Source organism: Branchiostoma lanceolatum, chromosome 7 (genome assembly GCF_035083965.1).
Source record: "Branchiostoma lanceolatum isolate klBraLanc5 chromosome 7, klBraLanc5.hap2, whole genome shotgun sequence".
NCBI lineage: Eukaryota > Metazoa > Chordata > Leptocardii > Amphioxiformes > Branchiostomatidae > Branchiostoma > Branchiostoma lanceolatum.
Window position 1 is genome coordinate 2,688,319 of NC_089728.1, and position 20,367 is coordinate 2,708,685.

The 20,367-nt window shown below is 43.7% G+C and overlaps 1 protein-coding gene across 1 annotated transcript in view; it reads right to left on the reverse strand.

The window, feature by feature from the left end:
- LOC136438756 (glycine receptor subunit alpha-2-like) overlaps positions 1 to 20,367 on the reverse strand; it is a 32,204-nt gene that overhangs the window by 9,729 nt on the left and 2,108 nt on the right. The window contains exon 2 of the mRNA XM_066433674.1: positions 11,664 to 11,731. Coding sequence (XP_066289771.1) covers positions 11,664 to 11,731 — 68 coding nt within the window. The remainder of the gene's footprint in view (positions 1 to 11,663; positions 11,732 to 20,367) is intronic.

Below are 20,367 nucleotides of genomic sequence, written 5' to 3' on the forward strand. Positions count from 1 at the left end.
AGTCCAAAGTCCTCTTTCTACTAATAGATGGAATTTTCTAAGGCGGGAGATTTGAAATCAATTGTATCGAAAGTAAGAAAGAAGCCTCTCATTAAATGTCCTTGTAGGATTTCAAAGACGATCATAGTTGAACAGATGTTTTAGCCTTGACTCCAGCCTTGTTAGCTTAATTTGGTCTTGGCGGCGAGCGACGTTGGGAGCGGACCAAAGCTAACAAGGCTTGACTCCAGGTAGAGGTGTTTGACTTCTGTCCAATGTCTTCTTTCTACTAATAGATGGAATTTCGTAATCAATCGTATCGAAAGTAAGAAAGAAGCCTCTCATTAAATGTAAGACACCTTATGGGGTTCCGTAACGAGTGGTATTGATTCTTCAGCCATTCTCAATGTATCTGGCACGCATGGGAGATACATAAACGTTCCTTACAAGATTTCAACGTGATCACTGCTCAATCTTGATATGTATGCCATCCCTTTGCCAGGGCCTATGCAGCAAGACTTAATTCATCTGGAGGCCAGACTGTTGCCAGAGCCTATAGCTATAGTGCTACAACCAGCTTATTGGCTCCTGGAGCTACATGGTAAACTTTGCTTGGCAGACCCTCGAGCTCAGGGGGCTAGCAAAGTTTTGTGTACGCTGGCTTTGAAGTCTTGGTACGGTTTCAACGACGATCGTAGTTGACGTCGTGAAACCCGAAGCCAGACGGTTGCCAAAGGCATTAACTTTTTAGTCTCTATCAGACTAACCACGTCAGCTATATTCACATTCAGGGGAGTTTGGCCACCGGAGGGATTCATTTGCAGGCGCAGGCGGATCAGTAGCGTGCGTAGTCCAGTGGTTAGCGATCTTGCCTCTGGAACTCGATCCCGGCTGTGTCGCTCACCCGACATGCACGCTACCGGGAAGGGTCGCAGTCCTTAGGACGGGACGTTAAGCCGTGGTCCACTGTTCATTGTGCTTTTCGAAAAGAGCTAGTGGAATTTCCCCGGTACAATGAGCCTGTAAATACTGTACATAGCGTCTGTCTTCTCTGTCACGACCAGTGAAAGATTAGCTCATCTGTTCATTGAGTTCATTTGTGCTAAACTGGTTCGAGATCACTTTCCTTTCCCTTTTCACCGTGGACTACTGGCTAATTATTCCTTTTTCTGCCGAATTCTACGATCCATACGCCACTGATAGGAGGGCCTGGTGAAGGCTAATAACTTCTGTAGCCAGCTTGTCAGCTCCAGCTACAGGAGCTACATGGAAGTATTTGCTTGGAAGGCCACCAGGTAACAAGCAAAGCTCGATTGGGGGCACGTTGGCCCGGGACCAAAGGAGCTTGCACTAATAAAGTCCGTGCAGCAGGGTGGCTTCCAGATTACGATGAAGCAGTAATCATGTTGGAATCTTGTGATCAACGTTTATTTCCCTTGCTGCCAGATGCATTGAAGAATCAATATCGTTCGTTAAGGAATCTCATAAGATGTCTCAAATTAATTAAGGCTTCTTTCTCACTTCAGGCGCAATCAATTTTGATTCTCCTGCTTCAAATTTCATCCATTAGGAAGAAGAAGACATTGGGCGGATGCCAGATGAAGTGGTAACTAGATTGTTACATTGATCCCCAAAAGCCGAAATACCGCCACGCAAATAAAGGCGAAGCCACACTTTTCTGGGACCATGTCCCAAGTATGTAACAAAGTAAAATTTTGTTTCATGGCATGATTAATGTTCCTCCTGCAAATGAAGAGACAATGATAGATCACCCGTCAGTATTAATGGATAAAGAAACATTGGTATCGCCACCGTACGACGAGCAAGGGAAATCATATTGCACCTTATGTACACTATCAGCCCACATCTAGAGGATTTAACTCAGCGCAATGGGATTAATATTCTTACGATGGAGTATAGCAATTTCCACGTTATTGCTTTCGTGTGATAACAGGATATTATATGGTAACTATGGGGTTACGGGCGACCAGATTCTTGCATTTATGACAGTATAAACGCTCAATCAAGATAAAGATTATGGAGTTGGTTCATCAAAAGTTAAAGAGCACTTAACAAAGTTCTTTGATACATCTCGACAGTGCATGCCATAGATAACTTTTGCTTTTGAAGATTTGTACTAGAGAACGAAATTGAGGAACCAACTTGGTCAGACAAACAGATCCTGAATAACGTGTTTGCCACCCATACATGTAAAAAAACAACTTATATACTGTGAACCCATGCATTTTGCAATGTCCCATAGCCTTTAGGAGGTCGAAGTTGGTTATAAATTAACGGTGTCTTGGGCACGGTATTGGAAGGTAGAGCCCATGCCTTCCCCCCCCCCCCCAACGCATGTTCCTTCTTAACCTCCCTAACTATACTTCACTTGCACCTGGGTGGAGTGAGGAAAGTTCTTTAAATTGCAGTCTCCAAGGAAAGCCAGGAATTGAACCCGTGACCTCTCTATCACTTCACTGCTAGCCAAACCACTATGTATACCGCCCACATGGACCACTGATTGGTGATTATCCAACCATCTCAGCTAATTGAAAAGTAAACGACATCTCCACAATACCTTCCTCACGCATTCACACCAGATTCCGAAGAGTGATAATGGCACCAAAAAAATTAATTCCATAAATATGGCAGCCCCCAGGGGTAGATTTGAAGGAAGGGGTTAACTACAAGCAATTATCATTTAAGACTCCCGCTCAGCCCGTGCGGCTATCAGCGTGCCGTAATACAGATGGATGGGACAATTTCCCATTTAAAATCGATTAATGTGTGACCTGCGATTCACCCTATGTTAAGGATAGAAGGCCTGATCACACCGAGGGTGTTCCCGGACCGCCGTTTAACGAGCTTACCAGCACGACTGCTATCGATTCATTTTGATTTCCAACGGGGATGGGACGTGCTCGTTTATCTACTGTCAGGCTTATACATAGTCACGTACCTTTTGCGAATCACATTGTAAAGTTGCCAGAAATAGGTATTCAAGCAACTGGATAAGATTTTAAAAGTCAGGCGTTTCAGACAGCATCCGCTATTTTATCCAGTTGATTGAGTAACTATTTTTGGCGTATCTTATTACCTGGATGTCTAACTTTCATCAACACACTGTAAAGTCGTGTCTTTTTTTCATTGATATGCTATATATTGTAGTACACTACGTAGTATAATGACAACTTCCTACCGCTAGATTTGCTGCTGGTTTAATATCACACATTGTTTGCTGATTACAATAAAGAGGGTTGCATATATAAAAGAGTTGTTGAAACGAAAGCAGGCCATTGCACCAAAGTAAACGTGCAGAAGACCAGAGCAAAGTTGGAAACAAAGTCTTGTCTTTGGTTACCCTCCATCCCAACAGGAGCAAACTGTTATTGACGATACCTGACGTGGACGCAATGATGGGTGCAAATTGGAACACACATGACATATTGAGACTTCGGTACACCAGATGTGGATCAATAGTCATCATATCTGGTCATCAGGTGGAAGGAGAACTAGGATCCGCGACCAGAAAATCAGAGCGGTCTGTTCTTGGCAGATTGTAAGAGATCAAAACTCGGTCATGGATATGCCCGTACCTTGTTCCATTGTATCAGAATCATCTGGGTCAACTTGGTGTATGGAAAACTATAGATTTATGAACAAGCTGTAATGTGAATGTAGTAGAAATAGAAAAAAGCAATTTCGTGGTGGATGGGTATTCCCCAGGGTATCAATTAGATGAAATATAATTGAAATATTGCTTGAAACGAAACGAAAAACCAAGTGATTGCTAATTATGGATCTGCAGCATCTTGAAGAGCTTGATCTGGTAGGCCGTTTGTCTTAATGCAGCTCATAGAGGTCTTTAACGACACGACAACGTAGTTTTTAGAGCGTATCGGCAAGAATGTCACCGTATGGCATTTACAAGATATGATTGCTTCCAGATGGGCCACATGCCAGCTCAGCACATACATCTAAATGCATTGAACGTAGGCAGAATGAGCCCGTAAGGGAAATTTCAAGTACTCAGCGACTCACACTTAATCATAGCCTACGAAGTTTGAACAGACGACAGACGAAGGAGAACTCTGAACTCGAGTAACCTAAAAAAAACACGACAGGTGGTCGCAAATTAGAGGTGAGAAATGGTCTCTAACCTAGATACGACCACCTCTATGGGCACCACTTAATGCTATTGGCACAGTACTTAATGTTGATGGATTATGATGACACCGTTGTCGTTTGCCTACCAACAACACTGCCGGCATGTTCATTTGTCTCACGACTTGAACTGACGTGTGAGGCACGCCCACGTTCATGGGTATGCAGTATGCATTCCTTGTCTTGAGAACTTGGCAATACAATATCTTTGATTACAAAGTCACAATGAATCAGGTTGATATTCAGCATTATATCAAATGAAGATCGCGATGTTGACAGCATTGAGTAAGTGGTAAGCGGATCGGACTGAAACTACTAACGTTTCGTACAACGAACGTTTCCAATGAAAAACATAGTCACGTTTGAATAGACATATTGCAGTCATATAGCAACTCACCAGGAAGTTTTAGCAGGTCATAAAACTAGTTGTAACTTTGCGATATTGCATTCGATAGGAACCCCTTCCGCACCTTTTGCCAATTTGATGTTTTTGATGTTTTATTAGAAATCCATTAGATTAGACTTGAAAATCTTATCTACTTTTCCTGGATTAATAAAAACACTGTACATGTATACAATAACGGAGCGCATAACACAGCACTTACATAACATTAGACTTCAACTAGCGTGAAACTACAAAAAACTACATAGCAACATGCAACAATACAAGATCATTACCAATTGCAATTAAAGGTGATGCATGAATAATTGGATGTTACAAATGAACTGTAGTTTAAATGTACAGTTGATCACAATATAGAAAACATTCCATCTTAAAAATCCCTGTAAGCAGAGATACATCTTGGAAATAAACTAACCTAGTAGGGAAAGCGGCATACACAGCATGAGATAGGGGTAAGTTTTAATAATGGAACGACATGTGAGGGCACACTGCCAGTAAATCGTACATTCTCTGATTTGAATTGTCTGCATATTCGTGATTCTGAATACAAAGTGTGGCTTTAAGAGCAATATTCATTACTATACTCTGTTCACAACACAACACAAAAATATGACTACATCCCTGGTGTATTGTCGGATAAATGGCAAAACGTATATATTGGTATGAGACGTAGTAGCCTGAGTACCAGCCATTTTTGCTTTCGTCCGCTCCTCGCGATCCGCTACTGGCCTGTGGGGAGCGGACGAAAGCTAAAAAGCTGATACTCAGGCTAGCGACGTAGGGGAATCAATTGATTAATTTACGTTGATGAAGGTTAGACATCCATGTTGTAAGATACGCCAAAAATAGTTACTCCAGCAACTGGATAAGATTTCGAAACAGACGTTTCAGACAGCATCCGCGATCTTTCGTCAGTGACTAAAGATAGCGGATGCTGTCTGAAACGTCTGAATGACCTGAATGTTTCGAAATTTTATCCAGTTGCTTGAGTAACTATTTTTGGCGAATTGATTAATTTGCTTGTCTTCGCTGCCAGTGCCAACACTCCGGCAGATTTCTCCACACATCTGAATTACTCCGGGCAGTGGTTGTAAAACCTTTTACAGTCCCATCGCAATGAACCGAGCATCACTCACGCATTGAGAACGCTGTAAAATTGTGACATCCGGTTGTTAAAAGGCTGCGATCTGTTTTATAACACAGGATGTCACGCTCGTGAATATTCCAGCAACACCTATCCCCATGAAAGGGCGTCCCTCTCTCAACACCTGGGAACACCACCTGTTACAGCTCATAGTCCCCCGCCATCGATGACATGAATTTAGATGCCATCATGTTTGTGATTATATGCATTGCGCCTGACACGTATCTTTACAGAGCAATCCCAACAGGTGAGCAATAGCACGGTTTTCTTATTTCTAATAGCCAGCCCGGTCCATGGAAAACTTTGGCCAACCTCTCGAAGACCTCGAAAGTTTTGGAAGCCGTATGACAAGACTTAACTTTATGACCATACAGAGAATGTACGACTTGCACCTCGCTCCATTATTCAAACCTACACATAAAGCGTGCTGTGTTCGCTGTTAGGATAGTTTACTTCTAATATCTATCTCTGCTTAGAGGGATTTGTAGGATGGGATGTCTGCTATATTGTGATAAACTACAGATTTAAGGTACAGTTCATTTGTACCATGAAATAATGCATTCGTCACAATCAATTTTAATTGGCAAAGCCGTGATAGGGGTTCCCAACGGATGCTATTTTGTGGGATAGTTTGTGTTTAACAGATCATATTTTATCTGTATCGGGCTCGCGAGAGGCAGGCTAGGGATTTGGAAACTCACGTCGTAAACTTTATAGTGTCTCCAGCAGTCACAAACCTGTCTACGAGCATATTGCCTGCATGCTGTCGCGGAATGTCAATGACCTCTGCCAGTCAGTGAGGATTAAATGACATAACACCAGAAAGCTTCTAAAAATTCAAAATGGAAGGCACAGAATTCAAATCATCATCATCTATCGGTCTTCAGGTGGGAATACGCTCGTACAAATTACATTTCACAATATCATGCTTACCTTCACGGAAGATAACTTATTGTTTGGGCTGTTTAATTCTTCTCCAAACAAATGAGGTCTATGACCTGAAGTAGATGGATGTCACAATTGTTGCAAGTAGAACTAGAGTAGCAGACACTGTGGTGTTCGATTACATTATGGTCAAGTGGCAGAAATGAGCTCTAGAGGGGCTGGTCATCATATGTATGATTGTGTTTTAGTAAGTGTGACGGAGTCACTTGAGATAACTTGGAAAGGCCAGACGGAGTCACTTGAGATAACTTAGAAGGGCCCGTTAGATCTAGAGATAGAAAAGTAGGTCAGTCAGCAGTCGGGGAGGTGAAGACCTGAGAGAAGGACGTGTTCATTAAACTAACAAGAAAGAACTATCTGATTCTTGTGTGAGTTTGTGAGTCCTTAAGCGCCAGCCATCCTGACAAGATACGGCGTTCTCCGACACGTGGTGTTAAGAAGTGGGACATTTCACCGAAGACATCCAACAGTAGGTGAAGACCCAAGGCAAGGAGCAAGACCGAGTCCACAGTGAGTAGGACAGTTGTTGTTGTGAGAGAGCAGTGTGTAGTGCAGAGACCAACACATCTGACATTGAGTAGTGTATGCTGGGAGAGGACAACAGTATTCCGAGCGGGAGAAGAGGAAAAGTTCCTCATCGAGTCAACAGTGAATAGGCCAGTTGTTGTTGTGAAAAGAGCTGTGTGTAGTGCAGAGACGAAGACATCTGGTATTGATTAGTGTATGCTGGGAGCAACAGCATTCCAAGGCTGCTGGATGCCAGACGGGCCGTTTCAAGTGAATAAGTTGTAACGTGGTCAAAAAGAAAAGGTGACAGGATGGACAAATACATTGAAGCTGGGGAGAAACTAGGTCTAGCGGGGGAAGACCTATTGAAATTTGTCCAGCAGCAGCAGGCCGTGGAGAGAGAGGATAGGGCAAAGGAGAGAGAACTTGAGAAGCTGAAGGTAGAGGCTGAAGAAAGGGAGAAGGAACGGCAGAGGGAGGCGGAGAAACTCAAGTTAGAAGCGGAGGAGAAAGAAAAGGAACGGCAGAGGGAGGCGGAGAAGTTGAAGTTAGAAGCGGAGGAGAAGGAATTCGAACGGCAGAGGGAGGTGGAGAAGCGGAGGTTTGAAGCAGAGGAGAAGGAAAAGGAGCGGCAGGAGAGAGAGGCGGAGAGGCGACACCAGCGGGAGATGATACAGCTGGGCCTGGTGAGAGAGGACCGGACGGAGACGGAGCGTGTCCGGGCGAAGGCGCCGAAGCTACCACCATTCGTCGATGGCAAGGATGAGGTGGACGCTTACCTACAGAGGTTTGAGCGATTTGCCACCGCCAACGCCTGGGAGCCGGATACTTGGGCGTCCAGCCTTTGCGCCCTTCTAACGGGCCGAGCGTTAGAAGTGTTCTCAAGGCTAGACAACACGGAGGCTCAGGACTACAAATGCGTAAAAGAGGCTTTAATGAAGAGATACAACCTTACGGAGGAGGGCTTCCGTGCTAAATTCAGGCAGAGCAAGCCGGAGGCGGCGGAGAGTCCGGGGCAGTTCCTGGTAAGGATAAACAGCTACCTGGAGAGGTGGGTGGAGCTGTCCGACGCAACTAAGCACTACGAGGATCTCCGGGACATGTTCGTCCGAGAGCAGTTCATGGAAACCTGCTCCCCGGACTTGGCAGTACATCTGAGGGAGAGGGCTCCTAAAGACCTGAAGGAGCTGGCCCAGATGGCCGAGAATTTTCTTATGGCCCACAAGCGCGAGCTGTCCGCCGGGGGAGAGAGCGCGGTGCGAGAGAAGCCGCAATACCTCCCGACGGGGAGGCGGTGTTTCGTGTGCGACAGCCTGGAGCATCTCGTCAAGGATTGCCCGCATAACAGGTCCGAAGCGCGCACATCTCCAAAGTCCTTCTACGTTGGCAGGAATACCCCATCATCAGCTTTCGAAGTCAAGGGCCGGGTGGAAGGTCGCCAGGTGCCACTTCTACTGGACACAGGAAGCACGCAGACGTTGATACACGCAGATCTAGTCAATCCGGGAAAGGTCAAGCCGAGTAGGCGAGGGAAGATAACGTGCATTCACGGTGACGAGAAGGGCTACCCTGACGCTGAAGTGGAAATCGATATCGGGTCTAAGGTATATCGGCTAACCGCCAAGGTAGCACCGAACCTGCCGCGTCCGGCTATCATCGGCCGGGACATTCCGAACTTGGCCAGAATGATACAGCTGTATGCGTCAGGGGAGCTGGAGTCATCTGTAAGGAGGGAAGTAGGAACCGCAGGCAACTGGAGGAAGACCTCCAACGATAACGGACCAGAGTTGGGTCGTTGTGGTAACAAAGGCAATTATGGGCGCGGTAGACGCGATGGAAGGGGTCCGGCTGCATATTTCGCAGAGAGGCCAAAACTCCGGCTGGCACCCCGTACCAAACCTGTCGTGAGCAATCCTCACCAAGCATCGGCTAACTCCCAGAGAAGTATCTTTGGGGACGCAAAACCCGTGGACACAGCGGCGAGGGAGCGCGAAATTGAAGAGAAGCTGTCACGGCAGAAGGTCGGAGGGAGAGAGACAGCCTCACCTCGCGAGCGACTAACGCGCCGATGCGGACGCGCCGTCGTAGGCTAGATGTAATGCGACGGTCAACATGGACAGTGAGCAACATTCGGACATTCAGAAGGGACTGTCATGAATAGTTTGTTTTACTTTTGTGTTCTGATGATATGTACTGTATAATCTCTTTGTATTTGTGGGTTTGAAAGATGAGATGGCCATAGCCAGTAGGTGAATGCATGTTCTTAGAGAGTGTTGTAAGTCAAAACAATGGTTGTTTTTAAACTAATTGTTCTTTCTAGTTTAGAGATTGTTAGAAGTCACAGAGATGTTTATCTCGCCATTGTATCGTGTAACGTCATAGCAAAAGCAGTACGCTCTAGGGTAGTTATATCTACTGATGAGTTCAGACATATAGGCGTTGTCAAGTTTTGTAAACTTTAGGTTAGTGATTGAAATAGGAGTTTCAATCAAAGAAAACGGGAGCATGTGTGACGGAGTCACTTGAGATAACTTGGAAAGGCCAGACGGAGTCACTTGAGATAACTTAGAAGGGCCCGTTAGATCTAGAGATAGAAAAGTAGGTCAGTCAGCAGTCGGGGAGGTGAAGACCTGAGAGAAGGACGTGTTCATTAAACTAACAAGAAAGAACTATCTGATTCTTGTGTGAGTTTGTGAGTCCTTAAGCGCCAGCCATCCTGACAAGATACGGCGTTCTCCGACAGTAAGAATAAACAGAGCATAGACATTATGTATTTTCTTGCAAATGTTGCTCTCCTAGTCTGTTCTACATCGACGTAAAAGTGAAGGACCATGCGTAAGAATTTATTGGAAGTTTATTCATCACTCTCGGGCTTCTGATAAAGCTGCACGGGAATAGAATTAAAATCGATTTTGCGATATGTGACACATTCTTCTTCCTCTTGTAACGTTAGAAGAGTAATGAATCTGGCATTCACGCTGGCTCTCTTCCCGAAATATGTCCAAAAAGAGCTTCACAAACATTCATTATCATTTGTCTATTGGCTTAGTAAAAGGATTCTATGTGGAATTCAAAGGCATACATACAATGGTGACGGCCTTGATTTGTGGCGTCGATGGTCGAGTGGTTAAGCTAGTGGGTAAGAGGTCGAGAGGTCTATGTAACCTTTAACCTAGTTGTTTATGTTTTAATCCAAACCTTCCTTAATGCCAGGTCACCAGCTTCACTTAATAACGTCTAGAAGGTCTGAAGGCATTTCGTTTTATTTGGAATGTTTACAGTTAATATTTGTGAGCTTTATTATGCTTTCGACATTTACTGCTTTTGGACGTGCACACTAAAGCAGGATGACTCATTAATAATTGATTCACATCGGTCCCGAAGAAATCATTGTCACAACGGTTACGGATAATCTTGATCTGACTTCGGCTCTTCGCTTCCGAACGAAAATTGATATTCTATTTGCCCTTTTATCATCTGCTTTTAACATGATTAGAACCCTAGACTTCTTGTCTTCATCAGCAATGCATATCTAGACATTTGTCGTTACCAATTCATCAGCTTCGCATAACGCATTTTGCATACTAAGAGAGCAAGATATAGCCACTGGCTCAACATTTGCCGAAATGGAAATAACAAAAACATCATGAGACTAAAACCGATGCCAAAGCCCTCACTTTATCTTCTCACAGATATGAAGAGTAGATACCCAGAGATCCACCTCGATAAATCTTGTTTTAGTGATTGGTTTTGTCTTTTTGGACAACATCCATAAAAACCGTAATTTTCTGAAACTTAAACGGTGACAAGACGCGGCACTTGATGGATCATCAAACAGCAGGGCGTGTTGAGGTCAGTGACCTCAGACGTAGTTTGCCTGAGAAAATCACATTTTTCAAGGAATTTCACGGGATAGTTCTCGGAAATGGCAGCACATACGTATCCGTTTATTGATTAAATGTCAAAGTTGCCGCGGGGAATATGATAAAAGCGCCATATCAGCCCAATGGGACAAAACTCATTTTCGAAAGATGGATGGTTCAGTTTTTTTCAGGCGATAATGCTAGCTGAAAGTTTATAACTACCTGATCATACATTACTTTGTTTCCAATGACTACATTCAATAACATTACGTTGAACTAAAGTTAAAGCGCATATACTTATTATGAAGTTAATCATTCATTTTCATTTCTATTTAATTTATTTCGTATTCTGCGAATGCGCAATTGCTTAGGCTGCTGTTGCAACCCGGGGCTGAAATTAGAGCTTTAAGAAAAAAAATGAATGGTAAGAATTTAAAGTCTACGGGAATTTAGGATTTACAGTTGCGACCAGTTAGAAGATCAGGTTATCAGGCAGAATGGTAGAGCAGACCTGTCAGAAGACCAGGTTATCAGGCAGAATGTAGGAGCACCTGGTCAGACCTGCCTGACAGCGTGACGAATCTCCTGTCTTCAGTAACGCGGAAAAATCAAACTCATGGATTCTGAATTGACGGATGTGTAAAGATTGTTCACGCACCATGGTCACCTCTGACACCGCCCCGAAGCTGAGGAGATGGGCTGCGAGAGTCACGTCCATCCAGCGCTCTGAAAGACATTGATGGGCAGTTAGTACCGAAACATTCTGAACATGCACCTTGTGTAAGTCATGTCACGGAATCTCTCCCTAACATGTTGTCAACAAGGCTCTTCTTTCAAAGTGATCAGTTATTTACGCAATGTTCTAAACCAGTAACGTTATTGGTCCATGACGAGAAAAGGTTCTAGTACAACAAATGGCAGGAATAAGCAGATGTTGCTGGATTCTAGTTAGCTCAAAGAAGTAGTATAATGAGACAATTTTGACACGCTAACCCGTGCAGTGCCAAATATTTGCAAGAGTTGTACGTCTGTGAAGGGTAAACATCCAGATAATGTTACAGTTTTGCCTAAAGTCACCAGTTTATTTCATGTAACACAATGTAAAATGTGCGCAATTCAGCCTATGACTGCAAGGTACTTTCCGATATCCGATCAAAATGATCAAATAAAACCATTCATTCATTCATTAATTCAATGAGGTACTCAACTGGATAACTTTGTACAAAACATGTTCAGTTGCTTGCCTAACTTTTGTACTATCAACTTCGAGAATTCTCATTGGTACATTTTTCTTCAGCAACATGAATTCGAACTCTTGCTCTGTCAGCAAATGTAAAACTTTTAACAGCTGCAAGAATTTTGTGTGTTGGAATACTGGGACAGATGTCGAACCGGCAGAATGATCATATGATCAAATTGATCTGATTTCTCTAAGACTGATGAAGGCTCTCTAATCTATACTGTTGATAGGTACCAGGTCGGCTGATCATTCTGGGAAATGAGTCGAGACAGCACATCCACACTGTTGTAAATGGATATCCCTTTCTATACACCGCAATTTCAGATGGTTCATATCTAGTTTGAAATTGCGAAGTTCGCATGATGGGCCCATTTCCATCTGTATCCGCCATTTGATATCGAAAATGAGCTGCAGCGCTCCGCTCCACTGCCACATCCTGCCTACCATGCATCAACCATGAAACCTGATCAGACAGTCTGATTGCAACTCTTGGAGACATTGATTGTAACAAGATACCTGCAGCAGCGCACGCTGTCATTAGTTGTTGCCAAGTGAACGCTAACTACTCTACGAACAGTCCAAACATTTCCAAACATCATAGTCGCTAACATCAAAATTTCTTTCAAAATTAGTCCAATTGTTTGTATATGTAACTTCCAAACCAACAAACATTCCATCATACCATATGATTCACCATATATTACTTGTACTGCATCATGGGGTCGTACAAAAGCTCTGTGAGCAAAAGGAGTCTCTGGAATTCATCGACAGTACACTCGTAATCAGATCTAACCCGGTTACAATTGGTGACAAACTGTATGATAGATAGATAGATAGATAGATAGATAGATAGATATGGCTTTTAATGTGGTAACGACACTGAAAACGCTCAGCGTGTCTGGTTTCCACACTAATGACTTCTTCTCCTCTTGCTGTCGTGTCTTTGAGAGTTGATGAACATTCTGGAAAGTTCCCGGTAAGTTATCACTAAGGGCAGGTAATAGCATGATGGGTATAGTGCTGATGTCCCGGGATTAGGGTATCTCCAGTGTCTGAATTATGTTGGTGTCGATTCACCATGTAAAGAACATTATTTCAGAGTTAAGTAACCACAGACTTACTACCTATCGTATCACATGGTTCCGTTGAGTTATATGGTACATTCGAATTCTACATCTAGTCTGAGGCTAAACCCCTTCCAGTTAGGTTGCATTATCAGACACTTTATCGGAGAGTAAAGTTTTAGTTCAAGTTTCTTAAGAGAGGCCACTTTAAAGGTGCCCCTCACAGGTAATACGTTGGCCATCATTCATAGCACCATGACAAGTTTATTGCATCATCACTCTTCTCTCTGACAGGTTATGGTAAAGTCATACTGTGAAGATGCAATGATAAATGTTGAATACACCGACTGTAAATTCAGAGGATGAAATCAAAAGTAGAAGAGCAAAGGTCCAGGACTGTGAGTCTCTCAACCTCCCACACTCTCATGGGTCCCAGAATATCGACATGTTGACTAGATATTGAGCTCAAGTTTCCTTCAGTAGACCTGGAAATTGGGCTAATGAGGACTGGTTCACTTCTGGAGTTAGACTTGTCTGAGTCTGAGGAATAGTTTGGCTGGTTCTGGAGACTGTCATTGGTGGGAGAAGAATAGCTCGCCAAGCCATTGGATGATTGTTCTTTCGTTACGAAAAGTGCACTTCGAAATGACGAATTGCCCCATTAATCTCCCACTTTTTGGGAAACTTTGGATGACAGCATGTAGACAGTTTGAATCAGATAATGCATTGCTGGGGCAATATTGGTGTGTCCTATTTGCTTCAAAGCATAGATTTATTGCATTTCACTACAGGCAGTAGGCCAAGATCATGGTGTGAAATTAGTTCTCTGTCCTGCGGAGATAAGACCAATGTTTTCTACTTCTCCGGACGACTAGCGAGACAACTTCAATGATAAATCAGTTCACTCGTCGATCTTGTGGTGAAAAATACGAACTAATTGGCCACAACTGCTAGTTTTGTCATAACTTTGTCTTCGTTCGAAGGTATCAAGTCGAACATTTGGCCACTTAGGAAATGCATAACGACAGAAAACTACCAAGACACACCGTAAAACGGCCATTGCGGTCTTCCTTTTTTACGCGTTCATTTGAAAACCTTTGTACAGGGCAGTATTTCTGACGGATAGTCGTGCTGTTTTATCGGCAGTTGTACCATTCAAGGCGGTAATGAGGATCGTATTTACGTCAACAGGTATCTGTCGCCGAACCCTAATCGCAATAAAACCCAGTCTGCTCATAACTCAGCCACGTATAATCGATCTCCTGTGGACCCTTGTATATCAGTAATATTGCATTTTAGGCACAGCTGACAGTTGATGACGGCAGCATCTGGAACTGTGGGATTCGTTAACAAGACAAATTTGTTCCACAGTATTGGCAGGTAAAGGTAAAATTCTGCCTCATTTGGGAAATTAACGACATTTTCATTTGGTGCATACACGCATGCAAGAGGATTAAAAAGGCAACCTACATCAGGGCTTTACAACCATCCCTTAACAGAGACGGAGGGCGCTACAGACTTTCTACAACGAATTAACCACTGCTTACTCTGAGTCAAGTGTCCTATCTACATAATGTGACGTCACAGAGACAGTGGATTGCTCATTCCTTGATAAGGACTGGGGATGATCAGTCGAAAATTTGGGTAAGTCCAAATTCTTGTGTTGGCAATTGTATTTTAACTTTAATACATAATGCACAAACAAGTAGAGTATCCGCAAGGCATCAATCCTTCAACATCTTTATTCATTGATAACAAACTCTACTTAGTTCAGCCTTAAATTTTTGGCAATCATCCAGCCCTTCCGGATAGTATATCTTGAACACATATCAGATATATCTTAGGAACACACAGCGAGGCACTGCAAGGCTGTCGGAAAGGAATGCCTTTTCGTAAGACAAATGATATCGGCTGGATTAGGCCCTCTAGTACCCTTGCACGAAGTACTTTGCTTGAGGACTCCAACCATCATTCAACGTTCACTGTTCTCGGGACGTCGATAGGGAAAGGTGACATACTGGTACATTTGCTGCTTAAGGTTCTCTGAGGACGATGGCGCTTTTGTTGCCGCTTAACTAAAGCCTTGTAAGCCCTTGTTGTTTAGGTTCACAAATCATCTCAAAACTCCACAAAAAAGAGGATGCAGTTTTTTTCCAGTTGGTATGATCTCTGCGATTATCAAGGGGATAAAATTGAACTGCCACCATCGTGCTCTGCGTTCGGCTATTGTTACAATCAATCTTTTAGATTGCCTTTAAATTGATCCCAAAGCCATCAGTATTCATCGTTCGCCTCTTCTTTTCGTCTTTGCATTAGATTAACTCATATCAGTTTGCCTATTTGTCTATATCACACTTGGATTTTGCAGGATACCTGGGTTATTACCGTCTGAATTTTAGGAAGAATTTTGACGAGCGAAGGAAGCATGTCGTCTCTATGCGCAATTCAAATTAGATTGCGGAATCTGACAACCTTCTTTATTTAAGAAGAAGAGCACTGAAGAAACTTTGGGGTGCAACACAAAGAAAACATATGCCTCTCGCTACTTAATTAAAGCACGTATGTCTGCCGTGATAAAGACTGGTGTATCGATTAACTCCAGATCCTACACAGCTTCTTTTTGCGCGATATAGCGTTTCTGAATTTTCAGAATTGAACAGTGTCTTCCTATAAAGAACAAGGTTCCTATTGTATGATTACACGCTCTTCTGTGAAATAAGCAAAGCTGCGTTAAAGATACTGAGCATCTATGTGGATGGAATTGAGAACGATGACCAAGAACAACTGGAAGTTTTATTTTTCTAATTTCTCATTACCACAAAAAGAGATAAGAACATTTGTTCTTTACCAGTTGGATGGGGCATCATCATCTAGTGGCCGCAGTGCATATCTGACTCCTGAAATTATGACTGATGTTTTCATTTGAGCTAAATCCTTTGTAATACCTGCTGTGCTGGAATTACTCCATTGGTGCTTTAGGATGTTCTGCTCATTAGTGGCTGTGATAAGGCTGTGATATTCTGCATCAGAACCACTGAGGCGACGATGAACGCTGAGCTTCAATGAAAGTTGGAAACAATCTACGAGAACTTAGCAAGTTTTCAGCTCATACATATTTTTGTGTGCTTTCATTACCACGACGAGGTAGCACCCAATCTGCCTTCACTTATTCACGGCGTCATCCCCGAAATTAAAACAGATGTCTCCATTAACCTAAATCCTCAACCCTAAAAACCTATGGTCTGCTAAGGCTTAAGCATGTTCTGGTCATCAGCCGCTTTAAGTAGACAAATGGTGCCTAGCTATGTGATCACGCTCTCTCATTCATTAGGACCCGTCATAGACGCTGGGCATCAAGAGATCTTTACCTGGAGCTTGCCACAGTCTCAAACCATTGTTACCATTTTCATCATCAGCAATCATAGACTAAAATGATGGAAATTCAATGAAAATATGAACTATGTCATGCCTCAGATTGTAAAACTAACCAACACAACTCGAGAGAAAGGAAAAAGGTTACGGTAGTCCCATATATTTTAGGATGTGAGGGTACTTGGTCTGTGTCTAGGGCACGGTACTGGAAGGCGGAGCCCAACGGTTTTCCTTCCACCGCCTTTTGCCTCCCCAACTGAAGTCAGGTACCCATGTTTACACCAGGGTGGAGTGAGGGATGTCGTGTTAAGTGCACGTGCCTTTCCCAAGGGCACAACATTGGTGGCATGTCAGCGGATCAGAACCCAGGACTTGGTTCAGGTCCAAACATGACGCCAACGCGACGGCAACTCGAGAGCAGGAGACAGTACCAGCAGCGTTAACCCCTCCTCCTGCACTATCACTATCCCCTGCAGAAGACGTGAGGAGAGCTGGCAGAAAGGGATCACCCTTCTTCTCTAATCACCGCGGTGGCAGGACCCCGCTCGTTACGCACGTACTATCCCTTAGGGCCGATCAGCTCCTGACCCTCGCACTGCTGATGCGGCATCTGTGAATAGCCGGTGAATCAGACTAATCGCCAGGAGTAAATCTTATTGTTGACTGCTGCACTTCTGTGATGACCTTAAAGATAGGCTTTATCTCTACATTGTGATAAACGTTATGCTTTCAGGCCGAACAATTGATAGACTTGAACCGACGCCACCGTCTATGCGTCGTTATCACATTGGCATGCTGTCAAATCAACCTTGAAGTTGTTACAATGGCCGTGGGAACTGTCGGGACCAACTTGACCTTTCTGTAAATAATAGAGTTCGATTTCTTGTTCCTGCGCCCGTAGCATGAATCTGCGGTGACCATGGGGCTGGTGATATATTCATAGATCAGCTTCAATGTCACGGCACGGCGTTCTGATTTCAATTTACAACCCATCACCAATAAGACCATGCGCAATCTCAAGTATCAAGGTTAGAGATGCTCGAGCGCTCAAACGAATGGAGCTATAAATTGCATTTGTCGTTGTATTGATGTCAGGAACATCAGTGAAGGGCGCGCTCTCGTGGTCAAGGTCGTTAATCGATTCATTAGCTGATTCATCTCACACGTCCGCCGCAGCAGTTCTATTTACGTGCATAACTGCTCGCACAGCGTGATATGGTTTATGTTTAGGTATTCAACATGTGCAGGGCCCGGATAATGCCATATTTCTATACGCACAATGTTACCCTCTATAGATGCTTGTCTATTAAAAGACATCGAATCGTCACTGCGTTCGTTTTCTACATACAAAATGCAGTGCTAGACGCCCGCATTCAGCTGAAACTAAAGTTACAACCGGTGGCCCCGTCCTTCTACCCATTTCATCTGGACAAGGGCCCCATCCACCTCAACCGAACGTATTGGGACGTTCAAGAGGTAAGGAAAGTAAATATGAGGCAGATTCCCCCTGGTCATTCCATCCAGTGGTCACAAATGATGCGTTTGGGATAGATATACCTGTATCGATCTACCGTGGTCACCATATGGGGTCAAATTAAGCGGTATATATCTTTTTTATTCACAGAACAGCTAAAGTGCTGCCACCAGGAAGCATATGGCACTAGGGACTCCTGAGTCAGCGGGTTCAATCCGCGGGGTCTTGATCAGGGTCTGTTTTTTTTTACGTTTCATTGCTCAAGTTTATCCAGCCGAGAGTACATATTAGAATCCCACCATCTGTGGTCGCGATCATTACGCATTTAGTCTAGTAAATAAAGATCATCAACCCTGTATTGATCGGTCAATGCCCGGTCATTCCATTACTAACTGTTTAGCGAGAATATCGTTATGATTATCATATCCAGGGAAAGCAGGACTGACATCGAGTGGAATTCTATCCGTACCGACACAAGTTTTAAGCGCTATTAGATGTAACTTAAAGCTCGGTGCTCATTTTCACTTGAGCAAAGTGAACACTTCGTGACAAGTACCTTTCTCAAGGGCAAAGCATCGAAGAATGCCCGGCGTTTGAACCAAGAACTTCTTGATTCTGATCCAAACACTCTAACCATCATTCCACACGATATACCACTTTTGCAGACATCAGTCACTAACAACAACCACTATCATTTCTCGCCCACCTCTAGTGGTAGATAGAAAGTCAGTTTGCACTTGAGAGCCAGAGAATGAATCAATGTTTTCAGCTGAAAAGAGATCTACTTCTCTTTCCTGTGCCCATCGCTGCCTCGTAACGAAAGCTTTTCAGGCGGCACTTTAACGTCACTCCTGCGTCAGAGGAGGCTTGGGAAGCCTTTGAAACTTCACTGTACGACAAAAGAGCTCCATATCCGTAAGATGCATATTCCTACACATCAGCAACAAACCAATACACAAGTCATGCAAATACTAGTGAGTACTAAAGGCTCGTCGTTTTCTTATCTACGCTAACACACCAATTCCCAACGGGTAATTAACATGGGAAAAGAAGAGACTGACACTGCAGCAAGGTTTATACATTGACATTTCACTTGGTTCTGACTATGTTTATACAAGTGGTCACAAAGAATAAGTATTGCCAACGTATAAAACAGAAACGCCGGTTACGGTAAATGAAATTTCACCTACATCAGTATCAAATGGCTTTGAGCGGATTTATCCAAACACTCACAAGGGATGCGAATTGCAAACGTATCAAATAACAACGTAGCGGTTAATGTCGCCCTAGAGGCATAATTTCACATCACCCGAGCACGAAATTACTACCGTTTATAGTCGCAAACTCCGTAAAAAAAAAAGTAGACCATTTATGGCCGGGTATTGAACCAGTGACCTGGATTTCTCTTCGTATGATTACAGTTTCGTGCGAGAGGCATTTGACGGATGGGGCTAATTCTTCACTCGTTCGACATTGCCTATACACAATATTAGAGGAGAGAGGGGAGTCCATTAGGGTAAGTCCCGCTATTAAGCTGCCCTCCTTCTATCAAGGTAGTTGTCGGAGTTATCAATGAAGCGATGAAAAATGTTGCGGTGTTCCCGGAAAACGGTCCCGATGAGACGTCATCATATTAGCTCATTGAAAACAGTTGGCTAAAACTGTGCGATTCCTCATCTGTTTCTTTAAAGCGTGGAGGTAAAGGTGATTCCGTAGCCCTTTTGAGGCTGTAGGGACAGTGTGTTGTTATCCACTGTGTCTTTGGCACTGTATTGGAGGGCAGAGGCAGTCCATCTCCTTCCACCGCCTTTTCCCTCCCCAACTGAGGTCAGGTACCCATTTTTTTAACCTGGGTGGAGTGAGGAAAGCCGTGTGTCTTTACCAAGGGCACAGCATTGGTGGCATGTCAGGGGATTGGGACCCAGGATGTCTGGGTTCTTGGCCAAACAAGCTAACCGTCATACCAACATCTTTGAATGTCCCACAAGCGTCCTGCCGCCACATTTGAAGCTGCACGCCTTGCTTTTGTGTGTCGCGGCACCATTGATATGAAAAGCTAGACGCCTTTACATCACGCCAGGGTACTCCAATACTATTTAACGATGGCCTTTCTTTATCTGACATATTCTCAAACATAGCTAGTTGATCACCGCGCACGCTGACGTGGTACGGGTCGATTAAATGGTGTTGGCAGTTGTTCATAAAAGCTGAA